The sequence below is a fragment of the Gavialis gangeticus genome, unplaced genomic scaffold (assembly GCF_001723915.1).
Source record: "Gavialis gangeticus isolate Ggan-Ray unplaced genomic scaffold, GavGan_comp1, whole genome shotgun sequence".
Taxonomy (NCBI): Eukaryota; Metazoa; Chordata; order Crocodylia; family Gavialidae; genus Gavialis; species Gavialis gangeticus.
In genome coordinates this window covers 71,610,235-71,633,255 of record NW_017729033.1, presented here as the reverse complement: position 1 = coordinate 71,633,255, position 23,021 = coordinate 71,610,235, and the positions used below count along the sequence as shown (strand labels likewise).

The window sequence follows — 23,021 nt, the reverse complement described above, 5'->3', positions numbered from 1 at the left end:
GCTAGAGGAGAGAAACAGCAGACTGCAGGCTAAAGAAGAAAAATTATAAAGAGAGAGGTGCAAGGGAAGGTGGCTTGGAAATCTTGAAGGCCCAAATCCCAAAGAACACTTGTGTGAGGAAACTGAGATGGGAATTGGAGTACAGGTGTTATATGATTTTTGTCTAGATCTCTGTATCTCTTGTGTTACTGAATGTAAAGAGTGATTGGTTTTAGAACTTTGCAAGGTCTCTGTGGTATGTGTTTCAACTATCATGTTTTCTTGAAAAAGTCAACTGTAACTCAAAGTGCCTGCATAGTTGGGTTTGGGAAAGGATATGCACAAGCAATTTGGTTATTTATGAGGGGCTTAGCACTGGTTCTGGGGCCTAAAGCAACTCTCTGAAGGGCTGACAGCAGAGTCAGTGTCCAAGAAGTGTATTGTGCTGGACCTTGCTAAGACTGAATAAAACCTGATGAATATCCAGAAGAGGGAGCTTTATTGAGAGCTGTGACATCATGAATAAAGAAAGAAAAAAAAAGGAGAGTTTTCAACATCACACCCTTAATTTGCAAAATATAATAATTTTTTACTTTTCTCACCTTCTTGTGCTTTCATCAGCTGGGTTCATGCCAAAGATGTCCAAGTCCTTCTTCAGCTTTTCTGGGTGTCGGCTTAGAAAATTATCTCTGTTCTTATGCAAGTAGTTTACCAAATCCCCATAAAAGCAGTATTCAGTAATGATGTAAATTGGACCTAATTAAATAAGGCAAAATAATACATTTCTGATTTAAAAAGTCATTGTAAAAATAATGAAATTCACATACAAAGGTGTCAAGAGTTATAAGTTTTTGGTTGTTGATCTGTGAAGGTAAATACTGGTATCAGTTTATGAACCCATTCTGTCATATTTATTTTAAAAAGTTCTTGTTAAACACTGCTCAACTGTGTTTAACTTTAGCTCTTAAGTAAACATTAACTTTGTGCTGAATAAAGCCTACCTGATTTGGTACAAGCTCCTAACAGATTCACAATGTTCAAATGGGGCCCAAGATGTGTCATTATCTTCAGTTCAGACATTAGTGCTTGTTTTTCACTGGATCTCGCTGTGGCTATTGGAAAAAATAAATAAGCCTGTTAAGACAAATGTTCCATGTTATTGTAAATCCTATACAGTCAAGGCAATTTTTTCATGCAGTATATATTGCTTTCCTGATGGAAACTTTTATGTAATGGTGTACTTCGTATGATGAATGCATAATACTGAAGAATACTATTAATGACCAACAAAGAACTCACTTGACTCAATTTGTTAAAGGGTCCTGCCTGTTTGCACATATCCAGTGTTGCAAAGCAGCAGCCATACATCCCATTTTCGTGTTGCAAAGCAGCAGCCATACATCCCATTTTCACTGCCACTCTAAGAGCTCCTATGTCATTTCTCCGCTTTGGGAAAAGCCTTGTTAGGAAAAGGGGCATAATCGAGAATTCCAGTTCCCTGGTGACACCAGAACCTAGAATGACGCTGGTAGTCACAAGCTGGTGGAACAAAGTAGAGCAGCTCTGGGGACTACTTGACTTCATTGTGGGAAGCAAAGTGAGAGCCAGACAGACCCAAGATCAGTAGGTCACAAAAGTAGTTTAAAGACAATTATGTTCCATTATTCCACTCTTGTATCCCTGCTTTTTATATTATTTATAATCCAAGAGCTAGCCAACAGCTTGCTATTATCAATGCTCAGTACCACTATGAAAAGTACTTACAGAAATAGAAATATTAGAATTCAACAGTGTATAATTATGTATAATGTCACATCATGTAAGTTTTTCCTGTGTAATGGACAATTATGTTGTAGACATTCATTTAAAATTTCTTTTAAAGTCCCTGAGTCAGATCCTGAACTACTAGCTAGCTTCATTTCAATCTACATGAATTTATAGCAACTAAAAACCTGTCTGATTCTACTTAGTTACACCATAATGTCATTCTAACGTACTCAAAAATTTAATGATTATTATATCATTTTCCAAGCTTACTGAAGTATCATGACATTTTGGCTGAAATAGTACCTTCTAACAATCTTCAGAAGCATAGCGAATAAAAAAAAATCACAAATAACACTAAACAATCCAAAGGATAATCTCAAAATCAAATAGTTCTCTAGTTTACTTTCCAATTTAACAGTGGGAAGAAATCACTTATACACACCAAAACAAAGCTAACCATCTGTTGTGAACGTGAGCTATCTAGTTTGGAAAGTGGAATCACAAAGATTACTTACGTTTCAGCATTTTCACGGCTACCTTCATCACTGGTTGAGAGCGACTTAACCCATATGCAGTTCCCTCAACAACTTTGCCAAATGCACCAGAACCAAGAATTCGACCTGCAGATAACAGAGTTTCACAATAGCTTATCTCAGTGTTTGTAACCATTGCTCTTTATGTTCACTCTTACACAGCATGAATATACTCGTTCATCCAAAACATCATCATAATCTTGTATTATGGTTGTTGTTGTTCTTGTTATTCATAAAAGGAAAACAAATAAAAAATAGTAGTTTTAATCAAATAATATTTCTAAAAATAAAATAAAATAAGCAAACAATGAAGAGCAACTATAACTGGCTTCTGTGGGGCTGTGCCTTCCTACTTAAGGGTTAAACCCATTAAACCCTCCATGTTTAATGTTAGGCCCTTAACCTAGTACTGGACAGAATTTCAGACTGGAACTAACAATTAAAGCAACCTACAGCTCTCAGGACAGATGCCGCTTGCAGAGCCAGTGGATCCAATCTGCAGAGCATGGGCTTCAGCAACATCCAGCAACAGGGGTCTCCACCTGTGCCACATCAGGTGACATTGCACCACAGCTATGCAGCCAGACACTTCCCTCATGCTGTGTCACAACTGGGTAGCAGAGAGAAGTAGCAGCAGGGAGAAGTGGTAGTGAAGGCTAGGTCCTAGTGCCAGCCCATCTTTGACCAATCTGGGTCATTCCAGCTCACTGCCAGAAAATGTTGCCACCCCCTGAATTAAAGGCTGGTTCCATAAAGTGTATTGGACCATGAGAGCCACGCTTTAATGATACAGTATATTTGAGGGTGGTATCAGTTCAGTGTAAGACTACAAAAGTAAGTATTACAAACAATCTGAGAGACATTAAAATACATGTTGATCACATATGAGGGAAAAAAACCTCTGAAGTTTAATACGCAAGTGTGTTTCATATGCAAGAACAGTTTTTTATTGTAATTTCCAAATGCTATAAGACACCTGATGTTTATACCTACTTTTTCCTACCCACAAATCAGGTCAAACAAAAATGTTGGATTATCATATCCTGTCTTCTGTTATGGATTCAGTGTGCAAAAGGACTAGGTATAGAGCTGATACAAAGGCTTAGGCCAGATTTTTAAAGAAATATGTGATGGGCAAATATACATAAAAATAAATGTATTTAATAGATTTCATAGTCAAAGTCAAGTCAAGTCAAAGTCAAATTTACACTAAAACAGTGAAAATTTAGTGAACAAAGCCACTTATAAATTCCAGAAGTTAGTATTTTATCATACTTGTCATCCATGTTACTTTTTACAACCAGTACAAAAAATAGTGCTTGTTCTTAGCACTTAAAAATACAATATTGCATCTTTCGAAGTATTTATGTAATTTAAGTACTTATTTTGCCATATACTGCACTTTTACCTCTCCCACGCTCCTAGTGGTGCTGTTTCTAGAGAACCTACTCTGTATTGTCACAACACACAGTACTCGATTTTAGTGTGTGTGTGTGTGTGTGTGTGTGTGTGTGTGTGTGTGTGTGTGTGTGTGTGTGTGTGTGTGTGTGTGTGTGTGTGTGTGTGTGTGTGTGTGTGTGTACATATATATAACTAATAGACTAAGTCCTCTGTGTTGTTTTCAGCCAAAAAATTCATCATTTATTTTACTAAAGTTGGACAGACACTGGGCTGGGATGGTTTAGTCTGGAATGAACCTGCCTTAAACAGAAGTCAGACTAGATGACCCTGTCCCTTCCAGCCCTACTTACCTATGATCCTATGTAAAAGATGGTATTTTCAAAAATGATTACAGCTGGTGTAATTTAGTTCTCATGGAAAATCAGACTTAAGTTCACTGATTCTGATTTTTGTGCATTCCTGGTTTCTCTTATGATTCAGGATATGAGCAAGCTTCCTACTATACTGCAAACTGATTCAAACATATTGAGGTTGAAATGTATCCTCTGAATATGTTCAGATGAAAGGTCTGTGAACCACATGGCAGGATGCAGCTCTTAAAACACAATGGTATGTGCCGAAGCTGCTTGATCTTGTCATTTTCATATGCCAATTCCGCCCAAAACCATATTGTCAGTTGAGCATGGAAAATACTTCCTCTTCATCAGCACCTCAGATAACTTTAGCCCCATGCAAAGAAGGCCAGGAGCACTTCCTGGATTCCAGGAATTTGTTGTTATCATCTCGCCTTTTCATTCCTCTCTATACTTTTATTTTTTAGACCTACTCTGCATGTGTTTTATGAAATTGGGTGGGAGCTGACTGAACAAATAGCATGCAGCAAAATTCTGCCTACTGATACTACACTGGATTTGAATTAGTAGCCCAAAATCAAACTATGACTTTTTTCTTTCTAAGCCATAGCAGAGTACCATAGCAACCACCTTGGAAAGCAAATTACAGTTTTTCTGCGAAATGAGTATAGCCTGAGCAACAATGATACAAGATTCCTCACACTGATGAAGAAGCCATGTTCAAGATTGAAATTTTTCTTCAGTATAACCTCTGTCCCTATCCTCATGGCTTCCTTGTTGACATGGCCAAAGAGAGTGCGATTTTTTAGCTAACATAAACTAAATTCTGTGCTTGGTCAAATGCTGAAGTCAATAGAGCTGTTCCATATTTAGACATATGAAGTAGATAAATCTGCACTTAAATAGAATTGTCTGTGTTGACAATGTCACCCAAGCCTTGAAATCTAGGGCCATCTTTGTCTCCTTGCTCTTTATTACCTTTCCCATCTAAGCTTCTTCTTCCATAATATTTTAAGTGCTCTCCAGCCAGAGAGCAGACCTCTGCCCTGTACTGATTATTGTAACCTCCTCTTCTCTGAGCTCCCCTCCCTCCACATGGCTTCACTCCAGTGGTGGGCTAAATAGCACAGGAATAAGTTAATGAATACTGTAATTTGGCTAAGTAGTTATCCCACCCAAAGTACTACATTGCCTTAGCAACACTGATTCTAGTTTAAGAGGTAGCCTGCCTACTGGAGGGTGCTACTGCCAGCTACAGTCAATTTATCATGTAGACGTGCCCTGAATAGCTACCACACTAGGCTACTCTGTACTAAAATAACTAAGAAGTAACAGACTTTGTAACCTACATCCAAACTGTTAAAACAAGTAAATGAGTGGACCACTGATTTCAATGGTGGTTCCATACATTAAGTAGTTAGGTGCTTGGCTTGATTTCTATGTAATATTGGTAGTCTAAAGACATGAATAGTATCTGTAGTTTTATCTGTTAGACTTACATTGGGTTTTAATGAGTACATTGTGAGATATATATGATCAAGTCTGAAATCAGGGTGGTCACTCTGAATCAGGGTGGTGACACATTCAGAAGTTCACGGCACTAGCAGGGAGAGAACTCAAACCCTGCTACTCTGAAAATAATGTTTTCTGCCACTTCCCAGTATAGTATTCTAACCACCAAGTGACAAGTTAGAAATTCTCCAGCCCTCCTCTTGAAGCTAACCCTGTTGGCAGCCAAAAGAATAAGATGGCCAAAGAAGGTTCAGTGAGATGACTACTGTTCTGTTGTGTTATACCCTGGGCCTTTGCTTCCACTGGGGCAAAAACTTTCCACTGCTCAACTTCTATTTTATCCAATGAATATTAAATACAAGGTTCAGTGGTTCAGCCTCAAAAAAGGGCTAGAAAGGAGTTTGGATAAGGACAAATCTATGCCTAAAGAGGTTAGCATACTGTCCTGGGGAGTTGGACAGATGTGTATTCAAGCCCCGCCCCCCCCCCCGCGAGTGAGGGCGGGTCTAGAACATGGGTATCCCATTTCCCAGTGTCCTAACAACTAGGCTATTGGCCTACATCATAAGAAGGTTCCCCACTCCTCCTGTCATGTTCAGCTGCAATTTAGGATTTATACATAGGTACGTGCATATGGAGCCATGTACCTGCCAAGTTGGAGTGTAGCATTCAAGTCATACACAGTAGTCATGCAGATACTTGTGCATCTACTCTGCATATGGAATAGACTCACAAACTGGGTGTAAGTGTAAAAAATGTCAATTACACATTTGGGAAAGTGCCATGTGGGCATATAAAATTAAATAGAATTCTTCCCTGTATGCGCTATGTTGGAAAAATGAGAACAAAGTAAACATATTAGTGTAAAACTTATTTATGGAACTCCAGACAGTTGAAGATTTCACTTTAGGAATGCCAAAAATTAAATCATAATCCCTGGTTTTCCCAACTCATACATTTTCAAAGAGTATTGAGTATTCCTTGAAAGTCAGTGGATTTCTACTGGGCTAAATGAAGGCAGAATATAGCCTATCAAGTATGGTGAAAAGCTTAATATGTATCAGAAAAATAGTTGTGAAAACCATTGCTGATTGCTACAAGAACATACAGTATAATTTTTTATAGCTATTCATTATGAATTTACTCATAAACAAGAATGCAATAGAGTAAACTGATGGTAATGAGTCAGAGAAACAAAATTACTGTGGTGGACTCTTAACAATTCAGCTCTGACAAAATCTTTTTATGTACATAATTAAATCCAGAAATGTAATAAAATAATTCCTTTAAATATCTAGCATGGTTTAAGCTCATATTAGCAGCATGAATTTAATTAAGTGATTATTTTCCTGAACAAAAATTTATTTGTGATACATTAATTGTGAAAATTAACAGCAATCCTTTCTAAAACAAGAATTGCTTTTGTTTTTGTTGACTTGTGCAACAACAACCAGCAATAGAAAAAGTGAACATATTTTAAAAACATACTGGACAAAAATAACTTCCACTTTTTCTTCACCTGTAGTTTTTCAATTAATTTGATGTGCATGCCTCTAAAAATAGAACATTAGAAATGTTTAAGTCAATAGAAAATAGAGAGAGGGCATAATTATTTATTTTACATTTCTCGGGATTATGCTAGGATCTTATAGTTCACCTATAATGATATAAGGTACCTGTCCTTACAATAAAATTCTTCATGAGACTCAACAAAGGGACAGCAAAATAGTAAAAAATGCATGACAAGAAAATAATGGTCACAGAAATAAAATTATGACCTTACTCAACAGTGATCAGGGCCAGATTAACCCATTAGTGGCCCCTAGGCAAACAAACTCATGGGCCCTGGGTGGGTCAAGGCCCTCCACCCCTGCGGCACTGCCCCGTGCAGGGAATGGGGCTCAGAGCTGCCGCTAAGAAGCAGCTGCAGTGGCAGTGTGGCCAGCAGAGGGGAGGGAAGGGAAAGAAAGGGAGGCAGATGGGACCATTTGTGCTGCTGTCATGGAAGGACCGGGGCTCTCCCACAGCTCAGAGCTATAGGAATGTTCCTAGTTTGCCTATGTGTTAATCCTACCCTGACAATGATGTGCATATCATGGCTTAATAATTTTTAAAATATTTGTTAATAAATAAGCAAAATTACTTCCATATTGCACTGGGGCTTTCTGCATTGAATAAACAAATGTCTTATAAGACAAACATGTCCCTGCTGACTCATTTCTTCTAGGCATCTCAGCTGAAGTGAGTCTTAAAGCTGGAATTTAACAAAAGGAGGTGAAAGTAATGGCCTGAAGAACATGAGGCTTGGAACCATTTTGAGTGACCATATGGAAGAAGGTTAAAACAGAGACATTGAAGATGCTAACATTTGAGGCCCAAGGCTGACATTATTGGCAGAGAAGTACAAGCAAAGCATAATTCAAAAAAGGTAAAGTCAAATAAGAAGGTGGACATAGAGTTACACAAAATCTTAAAAATTAAAAGAAGGGACTTGAACTTAATGCAGTGAAGCATAGAAATCCAATGGGGGTAGTACAAGAAAGTATGACATGGCTGAACTGATGGGTGAGGAAACTGATCTTTACAGATACATTTTGTGGTGTTGATTATTATATTCTAACTTAAGAATCCTGTTGATACTGACTGGCACAGTGTGAAGATATTGTAATAGTTTTATAATACCCTTTCACAAAATAGGAAATTCTTTCTCTATCTAACTTTCTCTAAAATAGTATGCCTCTTCCCAGAGCTCACCGCTGAGTACAGGTTCAGAGTTCTGACTCCCCATTAAATCAAAGGTTTATCTCTACAAAAGAAAAAGGCCATGAAGTATTTACCAAGCACTAATCCATCTCTAGGAAACTCCCATCTTGAGTCATATGGCAATTGCATTGGGTCCACATAAATATATTCATGGCCGTCAGGACTGATTGATTCAATGACTCTCCATCTTATCTCATAGCGTGGCTTCTGCAATGCAGAAACAAATTATACATATATAGGTCAGGTTCATGCCTGCTTTAAGACTGAATCAAACAACAATATGAAGTTAGCATAATTTTTTGTGAGTTACCTGTTTCCATATGACGACCAGGACAATCAGTGAGATAATCACAATTACTAACAACACTAGGACTGCAGCAGCCACTGTTAACTCTGATCGCAATGCTGTCATAAAAAAAAGGCCACAGTTTAGCTTTGTCTCCTAAACCTAGAGGGACCTGACAGAGGTACAAGTTTGTATGGGACAATGAGACAGCCATCTCCTCTGCTGTCAAAGTTCATATGCTCTACAGATGTTGTAAGTGTCGTCCCTAAAGGCAAGGGATATTAAATCATTCGCCATCAAGAATAACTGTCTTCCTATCTAAAAGACAACCATAGGATTTGCTTGGAAGAAGCTTTCAAGGTCAATGGTAACTCAGATGAAAAGATGAATCATGGAACCACATAATACATGAAAGATGGTTCCAGAATTAAGACTATGAATAGCTCATATTCAGATGTCTCTATTTTCATATTTACTTACTAGGCTGTTGTTTTTTTATCTAGAAGACATGCATGCTGCATAATTACTTCCAGATTTGACTGGTTTTACTTAAGGAGGATTTCAAAATGATTGCCCTAAACTCACAGGAGGGACAAATTTAACTCACTAGGAGCCACAAGCTTCAGCTCCCGAGTAACGGCACCAAGGTCGTTCCTTGCAATGCACCGAACTGCCAGGGTTTCTTCTACCTTCTGGAAGGTCACCTGGCTTTCCACCATGTTCTTCTCATCCAAATGAGCCTCCATGCTAATATCTGAGATGTTGCTAGTCAGAAGTATCCATGAGGTATCATTGCTGCATCTACAGAAAGAAGAAACAGAAATAAATACATTTAATTTAGATATGGATGGGTAAGTGTGAACAAAGTAAGAATCACCTCAAGCAGTTCCATATACCCTGTCTCTGATGAGTCATTTTAAAAGCCAAAAATATTTATAGAAGCAACTATCCTTTTCCTAAGAATCTCCTGACCCCCTTCTTCTTGTTCCTGATGGATTTGTGGTCTCAACTAGCAAATACTGCTTTTGAGTCTCAAGCATTGGAGCCAAGCAGGTGTGGCAGGCTCTTTATTATGTTCTACTACTATTTAATCCACCCTTTGCATTCCTCTGGGGGTTTCTCATTACACTCAAAATTCATGACTCTGAGGCCTCAGTGCTGCACAAATGTATTTGGGGAATTGGGGAATCCCATACAGTAGTGTGAAATGTAGGTATAAGGACAGCCAAAAGCAATTGTGATAGTTTTTGTGATTTCTGGTCTCTACTAGGGCTGTAGTTTCCCTGTGTTGCTGTCTTCAAAGGGGAGAGAAAGAACTGTATATTTGACTCATGAAGATCCAGCCACCTGTGGTTGGCAAGAGGGTGACTCTCTCTCTAGCTCAGTAAATATGAACAGAATAATTAAACAGTGTGCCTGAAACTGTTTGAAAATGAAAAGTGCTACCATAATATACAGTAGGATCAGCTTCAAAAAGTTGGAGAATATAGACTTTCATAGACATTAGGGCTGGAAGGGACCTCAGAAGATCATTGAGTCCAGCCCCTGCCGGAAGGGCAGGAAGTCAACTGGGGTCATAGGATCCCAGCAAGATAAGCATCCAATTTACTCTTGAAGGTGTTCAATGTAGGTGCTTGAACCACCTCCGATGGCAGGCTGTTCCAGACCTTGGGGGCTCAGACAGTAAAGAAATTCTTCCTTATATCCAGCCTGAAACGGTCTTGCAGTAGTTTATAACCATTTGACCTTGTCATCCCTTGGGGTGCTCTAGTGAACAAACATTCCCCCAGATCCTGGTGGTCACCCCTGATAAACTTATAGGTGGCCATCAGATCACCTCTGAGCCTGTGCTTTTCCAGGCTAAAGAGCTCTCAGCCTGTCATCATAAGGTCTGTTTTCCTGACCTCTGATCATGTGTGTGGCTCTTCTCTGAACTCTCTCAAGCTTCTCCACATCCTTTTTGAATTGTGGAGCCCAAAACTAGACGCAGTACTCCAGCTGTAGCCTCACCAAGGAAAAGTACAGGGGGAGAATGACGTCCCAGGATTTGCTTGAGAAGCATCTATGGATGCAAGCCAGCGTTTTGGTTGCAGCATCACATTGCAGGCTCATGTTCATCTTGTGGTCAATGATGACCCCCAAGTCTCTTTCTTCTGTAGTGCTAGCCAGTGTAGCACTGCCAAGCCTATGAAGCACTGCTGAGCCTATATGAAAAGGAGATGGGGTAGGAGGGTTGGTCTAAGACAGTAGTGGCCAAACTGCAGCTCACAAGCCACATACAGCTCACCGGCAAGGTACTGGGGGAGAGCCCCATCCATCTCTCCTTGAGGGGACTCCAGGAGACAGAGCAGTCTGGCACTGGGTTGCCAGGGGCAGGGGTTGCAGCCATGCCACTTACCCCAGAATGGGCTCCCTGTGGGGAAAGCCGGAGTGGCTCAGTGGTGCAGGGGGTGGGATAGTCACCTCCACTCTCGGTTGCTCAGCACCCCCACCCCTCCACCCCAGTCTCCGACTTCAGTGGAGGATTGGATGTGGCTCCCAGGATGAGTAACTCTGGCCACCTCTGGTCTAAGAGATGGCAGGAAAGCATCTGATCTTCCTTTTTCTCATCTGAACAAGGCCTCTGAGCTTCTCTGAGGACCTGTGGCTGTGTCTACAAGAGACGCTGACAGCACAGTTGTTACTGTGCAGTCATTTAGTACTTGCTTACCCAAGTACTAAATCACTGCTCTGTAATCAACATTAGTGGGCAGTAATGACTGCACAGCAACTGGTATTACCATACAGTAGTGTCAACGCATGGCTTCCTGGTGATGCAGACTGTGCAGTAACTTGTTACTACTGCACAGTAGCTCATCACTACTGTGTAGTAGTGTCACATCACAGTTCATGCCCTGTGACTCTACTGAGCAGTAGTAACAAGCTACTGCATAGTAGTAATGAGCAACTGTGCAGTAAGCATCTTGTGTAGATGCAGCCACTGAGGAGAGATACATTGTTTTAGAGAAAACCCTTAAATATCATATCTCTTCTATGGGATTAAATCTGTAGACATGATGTTAACCATTTCTACCTAAACTCTACCTAACCATAAGGAACACGCCAGAGAAAGACAAATGTATTTTTTGTTCATAGACATCTGACAAGTCAAGAAAAAAACAGTCACATTTGAGATGAAGAAGCATCCATTTTTTCTTACTTTTTAATGTCCTTGCAAATTAGCCATTCAACATCAGGAAGAGGTGTCCCTTCTGCCAAGCACCTTACTGTCTGTCCCCCAGCTGAGCCATGATGATTATCCACAAGGTCTAGAATTAAGGCTGGAACTAGAAATGAATGGGGAAAAAAAGTCAGAAAGGCAGTAGGTTTTTCTAAGGTTCCAGGCAGCATTTCAGATGGAACAGAACAGAAGTCATTTGACCAGCAGACTGGTAATAACCAGAACTAGTTTAAAGTCAGGATTTCCACTTGATGGGAAATTTCAAAATTCTGCAAAAAATATGTTTTATTTGGAACAAACAGATTACACTTTGAAATATTCCATAAAAGGGAAAAGGCAAACAAAAATAATTTTGAAATAATCAAGAGATTACTTAGTCAGAAAACTCCCAGCCAGTACTCATAAAAGTCCAAAGTCCTGCCCCTAAGAGACACTGAAACTGCATCCAGAGGTTTTTGGTTGCTCCCCAGGAACTGATTCTCTACTTCCCTGAAGGAAAAAAATAAGTCAGATTGACTTCAATAGGAGGTATTCATATTTTGTAGGGTGGAATTGGGCCAAGACCTCAGGTCCATTCAGTACCTATAGTCACAGCATGGAAGTGCTATGCTGGACCTAGGGATTAGAGAAAGAAAGAGAAAACAGAGAATTTATGAGAGAGAGTAAGTTGATAGCAATTTGGATGTATATATCTGGATGCAACCAGTTGAGCTAAGCTTTAATCTCAGCAATACCTTGTATCAACTCTCATAATATCCTCTTAGATTACCTGAATATTGGGCCCTTTACAAATTCTTCCTGATTGGGATAAAATGCCCTGCTAGATGTCTGTCATCCCCATTTATCTGATTCCTGAATAAAAGCTTCCTGTCAGGGCTGTTGCAGGTAGCTGCACATGATTTCCTCCTCTTAGGAGTGTGGAAGAATTTTCTTGGAGCAGGAGCATCCATAAAAACACACATTTTACAGGATGGGATGTTAGTGCAGGGGACTGGCATGCCACCATTCTAATATACCTGTGTTTAAATTAACTAAATTTTTGCTGTCTACTACTATTTCTACAGCCCAAAAAAGGCTTACCTTGTATTAGTAATGAGAAAGTATATCTTTTAGTCTCATCTTCATTTTCAGCAACCAAGGTGTAATATCCACTGTCTTCTTCCTTGGCTCTAATCAACTTTAATGTACTTTGAAACCTATGGAAGCAAGAGATTTTGTTCACACTTTCTGAAAAACAGCAAACTTAATTAATCCAAATCAGTAGAAACAAACAACTGAATGGTACAATTAATATCTGTATATGGATGCTGTAATGTAGAGATGTTCTGCATTTCTATAATGCCTTGCCTATGTTTGAAAGAGCTGTTCAAACATTAACTAACTACCACAAAGTCACTAAAAAGTGAGCTAGCATTATTATTCCTTATGGGAAATTGGAAAGTTGCCTAATATGACTGAAATTGTAGGCAAGGGATTATTTTGGAAATAGAGTTTTGGAAAGAGGCCAGGTTAGTATCAAGACAGGACTACAGAGGATTGGAGGAGGTTACAGTAATTAATGTAACCGATGAGTACAGTTTGAGCAAGTGAATTAGCCAGTAGGATAAAGGATGGATATTGTTTTTTCAGTATTATTAAGGAAGATGTGGCAGGTTGTGGGGGAAAGAATAGGAGTCAAATATGCTGTTAGGTTGTGAACCTGTACAAGTAGAAAGATGATCATGTTGTCAACAGCAATGAATAAATGAATAAAGGAGAGAATGTGTGAAGGAAATATTGTGAATTTGATTTTGGCTTTTATGAGCTTGAGCTGACTGCAACTACCCAAAACCAGATGCCAGGGGAAAAAATAGATTTGTGAGACTAAGCCCCAGGAGATGCATATTTATGTGGAGAAGTGTATTTGAGAATTTACACCAGAAAGGAATTAGTTAAAAATATAAGAAAAAAGAAACTCAACTTTAGAGTGCAAAGGAAGAGTCCAACTAGAGAGACTTGACACATTCCTTCAGTGAGGTGGTATGGACGTCTCCAAAGGAGACATTTAAAGAACAGTGGAAGAAGCAGGAGAAAAAACAGGGAGAAGTCAAGAAGCAGAGGGAGTCAAGGAGGATAGAGTGATCAACAGCTGGGAAAAGACAAGGAAGATGAATGTGTATACATTTTTGCATAGCTTATATATATATATATAGTTAATATATATATACTTGCATATTTAAACAATGTCCTTGTTCTTCATTAAATTCTAGAAATAGATGTCATTAAGTGTCATTACGTGAAATCAGAAGATGTCTGTAGAAGAAACTTTCAAATCAATATGGCAAAATGACTTCTAAGATGCTTATTGAAACCTTGACAAGAACATTTTACCTTGTCTCATGGATCTTATTTGAACTAGTAACAATCTCAGTAAGATTCTCAATCAGGGTCACATTGTCCTTCAGCCAGAACATTTTTGGAGCTGGGTATGCGTGCACATCAACTACAAAATTTTTGACCTCATGGAGATTGACAGCTTCCAAAGGACTAAACTGGGGCTCCAGATGAATGAATCCTTTGTCTATAAATGATGAAAGTTTGCATAAATAATTCTGCCCAGAGTAGACTGGCATTTGTCAGTATGCAAATGTTTGAACACTAGAATCAGACTGTACCGTGAACTGTAATGACTACTCTCCTATTTTCCTTAACCTCCTTGGTTGCATGTCTGGCAGTGCATTCATAATCCCCAGTGTCTTTCACTGATGCCTCCGGAATGGTCAAGGTGTAAACCAGCTTCTGGTGTGGAACTTTTATGTCGTCAAGTTTTATCACACCTTTTTCTTTCTGTATTTTGGAGAGGGGAAAAATCTTACTTAAGCAACCAAGGAAAGTGTTAAAGAGCTGTGATATCACTTTAGTGAAAGCAATGAAAAAGGTGCTATTATACATTCCAAATTTCACATGCTAAAGAAACTGCAACATACAAGACATATTTTCAACTATGAATGAAAGGGGATCCATAAAAATACACATTTTTGGAGCTAACTACAGAAGAATGAGTAAGTTAAAAAGTTGTGTATTTTGTGCAGATGGAGTAAATTGCCGTCTAAAAATTAGGTGAAGAGCCTGAAAGAGCATTTTAGTGCTAACATAAGCTAAGAGATTGTCTCCTGTGCTCATGGGGTGGGGAGAGAAGCATAAAGCTATTGATTATCATTCTGGTAGTCTTTATTCAATTTCACAAAGTGAGACCAATTCTTAATGCCTGCTTCTAGTGACCACATTCTATGTGCCCTGCTTTTGAGCATAGTACCTTAGCCAGGCGTTCTTACAAGAACAAAAGTGTTCCAAATGGAAGGCAGCACATTCATTATGACTAAGGAATTGGAATAAAATAATATGTTGGATATCATAGGCATTGACTCTTATTTTTCTGAGGGGGCCTAGATGATGGACATGTGGAAAGGTTTATGCATTTCAGGTGACAGCCCTCTTCCTGAGGGGGGCCAGGGCCCTTGAGCCCCCATGTACTTGGCACCACTGTTGGATATGGCATGAAACTAGAATGATTCATAGAAGGACAAGGTTGTGATATTTGAAACTGAAAGTAAAATGAACATTTCCTAAATTAAATATTTTATTCTTGGACCTTGGGCGAAATTATCAGATTTTTTACTCAGTGCTAGAATCACACTATACTTTGATGTTCTGACTATCATGGGATTCTACTAAACCTTTGCTTTAGAACAAATACTATGACAATTGGGACTGGTTCACCTCTCACAATGGGGTTTGATTAGTGTAACTCCACCGATTTTAATAGTTAATACTGATTTATATCTGTTTAACTTCAAGAAAAATCAAAACCTCTGAGCCTGTGATTTTAAGGAAGTAATTTTTAGAGACTCACAAATGTATGTGAGCAGCAGGTTTAGGTTCAGGTACTATGCGAGTCATTTCCCAAATGTTCTGTTTTGTTCCAAGAGACATCCCTCCCTCATTACCAGACTCCATCTTCCTAAAACTTTTGCACACTCTTAGCTAGCCCTCATCTTCCTCTAATATTCTGAATTCTTACTAACAGTGACTTCTAGCTCCTGATTCTTACTTTCGGTTGTGATAACCTAATAATATAAAAAAATTCATTTTCATGTTCATCTGGCTCATTCAAACAGCAAAGAGTTGACCCTTTTCAGCCTCATATTTTCCTTCATTGATGATAACACAATTATTCAGAAAGACAAAAGGAATATTTACCACTTTCCCTGGATAATTCCAGTCTAAATTAACAACCTCGTTGTGAGAGACCACACACGTTACAACAATGGTTTCGCCTTTTTTGTATACAGTTTTAAGGGCTTCAATCTTAACTGGCAGCTGTGAAGTAGCTGAGGGGAAAAATAGAGAGAAAGTGCACCATGTTTAAAAACCATATGCAGTACATGAAAAAAGTTTACAGTCCAATCTCATTTGTGCTATTGTAAAGCAGAGATAGCTCCAGTGAATCAGTGGAAGCAAGTCTGTTTAACATTGGTGTAACCACCAAGAGAATATAATCTCTCTTGGTTATTTTTAACAATTTCCAGAGTGGATTTAAAGTACTAAAATTCTATGAAATCTTAGCACTTTCCAGCTGGATTTCAGCAAATACAATGGAAGTGTCAAATACAGACCACATTCCTTGTAACAAATTCCCCCCAGAATTAAAGGTATTTTACACTCATCAATTTCACCCAAGGAGAAACCTATACTTTTAAAACTTTCAGAAGCACCTCACTAATTTAGGCCTAGTCTTCATGACAAGACTATGCTGCCATTACTCAAGTTCTGCCAACCACACTGTGAAGGCATTCACCCTCATAAACCCCTCTACAATGGCAGAATCCTCCTTTTGCTAGTAGAGTTACTCCACATCTGCTGAGTAGAGTAAGGCTTTTACCACCACACAGCACCACGCACACCCTATATGTGTCATGTGTTGCTACATGACACATGTAGGAACCCCCATGCCCTCAGCCAGCACACATGCATATGTACCAGCCCAACTGCTGTGGGGAGCTGTGAGGAGCTTTCAAAAACCCATGGCTGGGTTTGCACTCTGACTGCTTGGTTGTGGTGGCTACTGTTTCCTACCACAAGGCAGTCTTAACAATTTCATTTTCAAAAGTGACTTAGGGCATTGTTTACACTATAACTACTAGAGGTGTGATAGAGATTTTGAGGGCTGATACCAATAGCTGATATCTAAGGAGGCATATCGACCCATACTGATCCGATATCCGATACAGCTCCCTTCAGCTGGTAAGTCCAGTGTGGTGGAAGGGTAGGGGAGAGGGAAGAGGCATGGGTGGGGCAGATCAACGCCCCCCCACAGTAAGGGAGGGGCTAGGGGCAGGCACTGCCCAGCCAGGGTGGAGGGGGGCCACAGAACAGAGGGGCAGCTCCCAACACTGTTTGCACACCGGAGGGCAGGGGCAAGAGGGGCCTGTGCCCCTGGATCTGTGCGGCATGGGGCGGGTGACAGCTGTGGGGAGGAGCTGGTGCTGCACAGGGCTGTTCTCACTGGGGGCTGGGCTCAGAGCAGGCTCCAGCAGCGCTGGGAGGAGGCTGCAGCCACTCCAAATTTCACCGCAGCTCCACTCCCAGCCCTGCACCACTGCCTGGTGCATGGATGGAGTGGGGCATTCAGCTGGGGCTGTGCCAGGCAGCAGGTGGTGATGCGGGGCTGGGAGCGGAGCTGCAGTGAAATTTGGGGTGGCTGCAGCCTCCTCGCAGTGCCACCAAAGCTCGGTCTGAGTCCAGCCCCCAGCGAGAAGAGCCCTGCATAGTGCCAACTACAGCTCCAACCTGCAGCTGCCACCTGCCCCATGCTGCACCACGCCACGCAGATCTGGAGGCACACGCCTCCCAGCCCCCACCCTCTAGGGTGCAAACAGCGTCGGGAGCCATCCCCACCCCACGAGCCATGCCTCCGTCCTGGGTCCCCCCTACCTTGGCTGGGCAGTGTCTGCCCCTGCCACTGCCCCCTCACTCACCACGGGAGGCATTGACCTGCCCCCTGCACCCCCTTCTGTACCCCTCCCCTTCTGACTTACCAGCTGGAGGCAGCTCTCCATGCTGCCGGCTCTGCTCCCTGCTGCACTGCAGCTGTATGCAGCACGGGCATTTATCAGCCAAATTATCTGCCCCATAGGTCTGATATCCAATATGGACAATTTTCTTCATATTGGTACTGATCTGATATCAGACTGATGTATTGGTGCACCTCTAGCAACTACCATTGTGACTGCTGATTAAGAAGACACGTCCAAATCAGCTTTAAACTAGTTACCTCATCAAATACTACTAGCAGTGTAGCTGTAGTAGCCCAGAGCTCAATGCAGTTTAACTGCCTGAGTATGTACCCCACATTATATTGCAGCTGCACTGTGCTTCACACCATAAGCTACACTCCTATCAGTGCGTGAGCCACTTAGTTTCAAGTTCTCTCAAGTGTAGCCACACAATCTGGAAACACTGAAGTAACGTCAGTGTAGTCATACTCTTTAGCACTTAGGGCTAGATTTGAAAAGTATATAGGCACCTAAATATACACATATGTGCCTCATGTGATTTTAAAAGCATGCAAACAGGAGTTCCTATCTAACCTAGGAACTTCTGTGTACCCTATCCAGTACCTAGCTACATCTTTAGGAACCAAAATGTCTTTGCAGATCTCTTAGTAGCCTAAATTCCAAAAATTATCAATAACACTTAGTCTCCCATGGATGTAGCTACACATGCACTTTAATGCAGAGTAAACTAATTAGGTCCACAGTAAAGTGTCACCGTCTACACATGCATCAATATTGGGGCACAGTAAATTAATTAAGCCCACCGTAAGATAGTACTGTCAGGTATGGTACTATCTTACAGCCGAGTAATTGACTATGATAAAATTCATGTGTTGATGGTGACTGCAGGCAAAAATGACACCTGGTCAGCCGGAGGCCAGACTCCTGCCTGCCACCTAGCCATGCAGCTCCATACTTTCAGCACTCTTGTGCCCCAGCCAGCCCCTCCACCACCCAACACTGCCATCCAAAGCCCAGGGCTCACTCCCTGAGCCTGCAGCCAGCCTGTGCCTGCTCTTCCCAAGCTCAAATTGTTGCTGTCCTGGGCACATGTGTAGATGCTGTGCCTGGGAACAATGTACTCCAGCTCAAACAGCTCCAGAGTTTATCCCTTTGCATTAATGGCATATGTAGATGCACCCCAAGTGTCTAAATTACCTTTGAAAATGGATCTTAGGTGCATAAGTCACATAGGCACTATTAGAAAATTTACCACTATTCACTAGAACATAGGAATTGTTATATCAGAACAAACCAATGCAACATCTAGTAAGTATCATTTCTTAATCAACAGACAGAGCCAGATGTTTCAAATGCAATGTAATCTGTAGGGGAAGAGAAAAGCTCTTCCTAAACCCAGATAATGAACTGTTCATGTCCTGAATGAAAAAGAATTATGGATCTTATGACAGAAGTAAGAAAAGAATCATGATCACCATTTTTTATTTCCCCTCCTATGAAAAATGAAAAGGGATTACCTCTCAAAATATAGATAAAGAACTCATCAGACTTGAACTCCACTCCTTTAACAGTTGTTTTGCATGTGTATGTGCCTGCAGGAAAATTTCCTATGAAGCCTTGCTTGCTATCATAAAAAGCATATAAGGGCTTGGCTTCACTGTTAATTAAGGTTACTTGAGCATCAGGGTCAGTTGTACGACAAGGGATAACAGTGGAATCGCCTTCTTCTATTAGGATGAATTGATCCTCTTGTAACGTAGGAACAAAAGGGATATCTGGATCTATAAAAAAAAAAAGTATTTTTACATTGTATTGTTTTAATACTTCCATAGAACAGGAGTAGAGGGATCTTCAGCTATTAAGCATCTTGAATTAAATTGTTTTTCCTTGCTTTTCCAGAGGTAACTGTTAACAGACATTAAAGTAGCATGCTGCACCTGATACAAACTCACAATGATGAGGTGGCTAGCAGATGGGACTGTAACCAGAGATCCCGTTTGCCCACAAAGCACAAAGAATTATTTGTAACAGAAAGTGTAAGGCCATCAGGAGAAAAGTAAGGGTTGCTATTTCTTTTCCATTTACATCTGGTGGAGGTTCTCCAAAGTGCTATTCACTGGCAAAATTAGATTAAATGACAAAAAACAAGATAGTCACTAATATTGACATGTAAAAAATGGTCACACTTTTCAGTGGAATGAATTAAAAATAAAAGGCTCAGTTTGGATATTTCTATATAGACTCACTGAAATCAAATTATACCAAAGTCTTTTGGGCAGATTTTGAATCCAAAAGTCCAATTTTCAAGCTGAAAAGCATTAACCTGTACTTTGGACATATAATATATGCCACAAACAATAGGGAGATTAAGCAGAAGAGAATGAATGTCTTGGCATTTACTGCCATTTATTCTAATTCCTTTATAGTTGTGATATCGGAGTCCATATAACTAAACAACCCTAGCAATTTTTGTTTTAAAATGGCATTACAAACCAAAGACATTGAATAGTTTGGGTTTGGCTAAATTAGTTAAAGCCAGATTTAATCTGAAAATAGTTATAGCTACATCACTTTGTTTATATATTGCTAAAATGCCCATTATTGGGCCATTAACTCAGATTATCACATGTCATCTCCAAAATTATAAACCACAACCATTAGAAAACATAAAAAGAAAAAAACCCCAAATGTGTAAAAAATGAAAACTACAGCTCCCAAATCATCAAAATCTGTCATTTCAAAATAAACAACTGCTGCACAACTACATGCTTATGAGCCAAGTGTTATAGTAAATTTTAACAATGGGAGTATAAGCCCTCCAACACTAGAACATTGAACACTGGCAATCTTTATAAAAATAATCCAAACTGGCACTCTATGGCCACGTCCAGACATGCATGGACATTTGGTTCTCTGGGGACAACTAGCAGCAGCTTTGGTTCTTGCACCACTGCTAGTTGTCCCTAGGGAATGCCTGTGCCCCACACACTCTGGAGCACAGCAAGTTACCCCAGGTAGGTGAGGGGAGGGTGGGGCCAGCACTGGACTGGTCCCAGCAGCCTTACCTGGGGGCCTCCTGGGGCTGTAGCTGCGTCACTCCTGCCACACAGAGCCTGGCCAGCAGTGGAGTGAAGCTCCAGCCGGCTAGGCTCTGGCTTTGGGCAGCGTGTGCCACCATGTGCGCTTCTCCAGTTTTATTTTTGGTAGGGATATCCAGGGGTCAGAAGAACCATCTACGCTGCTCCCTTGCAGCACACAGAACAATGGAACATGCGGTATGTGGCACCACATATGGCACAACAACGCTCATTTGGACACAGCCTATAAGAATTTTCTGCCAATTATATATATTTATTTTCCAAATACAATTTAATACGGAAAGGGGATTTACCTAGATTTTTTTTCTGCCTGCATTAAAATTGCAACATTAGGAGCATGCACAGAAGTGCTCAATGCATGTTTTACAGCAATGTAATTTAGAGCATTTTTTGAGGCATTATGAAGTTTCAGTGCTCTTAAACATGACAGAAGTGCAGCATTTGTTTGGGGAGGCCCCTGAGCCTGATAAGCACAAGGAGGCAGGGGGCGCTTTACAACCTCCTGGGGCTTTTCCACTAGCCAGAAACATGGCCTGCTTCCAGAAGTTTTTAGAGCACTATTGGATGCTAAAGTGCTGTAAAAAACAGCATTTCAAATTTAATACTTCATTTAACAAGAGTTATTTAAAGCACTGTACCCATTTTTAAAGTACTGCAGAGCTCTGCAATCTGTTAAATCACAGCAATAAAGCATTTTAAATGAAGAAAAAAGAAGCTTCTGTCATAAAACTGTATACACCCTATGTGAAGCTTTGAAGTGGCTTTTTCTTGACAAAGAAAGTCTTATAATTTATTTCAGGGAAAAGAATGGTTTTGTATCCAAAATCAAGACGGTTTGCTGTGGAAAGGGAAATTTTACAATTCTAAAATTTGTAGAAAAAAGACTATACTGAATTTTCAATAACTGTTTTAAGAAGTGCTAATGTTTCAAGTTTGTTATGGTAAATATTGAGGGAAAAAAAGGAAAAATCAGGGATGTCTTTACACATGCTCTGGGGTGGGGGAGTCACTTTAATTAAAGTGCTTTAGGGAGCTGCTCTAATTAAAGTACTAGCAGTGTCTCGTGTATTCAGCATCCCACACTTCAAAATGGCAGCCCTTTTGAAGCACAGGGACACTGAATATATGAAACGCTAAGGCTGCTGGAGCATACTATTTTGCTTACATTAATCGAGTCTCCTCTGACACATGCTAGTTAGGAACAGGCATCAGACACCCTGTGTTACCAAAGACACAAGCCATAATCTACGGATACTCAGCTACCTTTGCAAAATGAACCTTCAAGTTTTGACTGTTCAGAAAACCTCTAGTACTTGCTGTATATTTCTCCTTATATAATCTTATTTTTAGCCCCAGACATTTTTCCTTCCTTTACAATCACATTCAAGTGTTGTGGGGTGAATTTCAACCTCTTCCCATTTTTCTGTACTGCCCTGATAGCCTACTTACTCAAGAACAAACACAGTAATTCTACCAGTGTGGACTTTTGTCCCATGAAGTATGAAAAAGACGTATCCTTACATTAACTTATAGACCCATGTTTCTTCGCACTGATTCCCTACCCAACCCCCATATAAAAATTCAAAGGTATCAAAAGTTACGGATGTAAAGAACTTAGACTTCATGGGCTCTTGTATTAATCAATTATAGCTCAGTTTGTGTGCTATTATAACTATGAAAAATACCAACAAAAAAAAAAAGAGAGAGAGCGATTTTGACCCTAGCCTTAGAAGACCTTCCTGGGACAACCCATCTTAACAGAGCATGTGGGTGGGGATAATGGTGGACACTTTTAAAAGGGCAGGGGAAGTTAATAGGTGGAGTGATGTTCCCTGAGATTTACAAGGGGGGTAGGAAGCAGGGGGCGGTGGATCCAGTAGATTTTCCACTGTGCAGGAAAGGCAGTTTAGAGACAGGGAAGGCAGTACACTGTAAAAATGCTATAAAAATTGCAAAGCACTGTAGGAAATTATAGGTGGAAACATAACATTGTTTGTCTCTCACAAGACTGTCCAGCAGTGCCATTTCTTTTTTTAAACTTTTCTCAAGCATA

The 23,021-nt window shown here is 40.3% G+C and overlaps 1 protein-coding gene across 1 annotated transcript in view; it reads right to left on the bottom strand.

The window, feature by feature from the left end:
- Nucleotides 1-23,021, bottom strand: part of PDGFRA (platelet derived growth factor receptor alpha) — a 54,622-nt gene that overhangs the window by 12,105 nt on the left and 19,496 nt on the right. Inside the window, exons 4-15 of the mRNA XM_019526254.1 lie at nt 19,388-19,651; nt 16,054-16,184; nt 14,469-14,640; nt 14,185-14,374; nt 12,895-13,010; nt 11,794-11,920; nt 9,202-9,395; nt 8,619-8,713; nt 8,383-8,515; nt 2,262-2,366; nt 981-1,091; nt 582-735 (exon numbers count right to left, since the gene is read on the bottom strand). Of these exons, the coding sequence (XP_019381799.1) occupies nt 582-735; nt 981-1,091; nt 2,262-2,366; nt 8,383-8,515; nt 8,619-8,713; nt 9,202-9,395; nt 11,794-11,920; nt 12,895-13,010; nt 14,185-14,374; nt 14,469-14,640; nt 16,054-16,184; nt 19,388-19,651 (1,792 nt within the window). The remainder of the gene's footprint in view (nt 1-581; nt 736-980; nt 1,092-2,261; nt 2,367-8,382; nt 8,516-8,618; nt 8,714-9,201; nt 9,396-11,793; nt 11,921-12,894; nt 13,011-14,184; nt 14,375-14,468; nt 14,641-16,053; nt 16,185-19,387; nt 19,652-23,021) is intronic.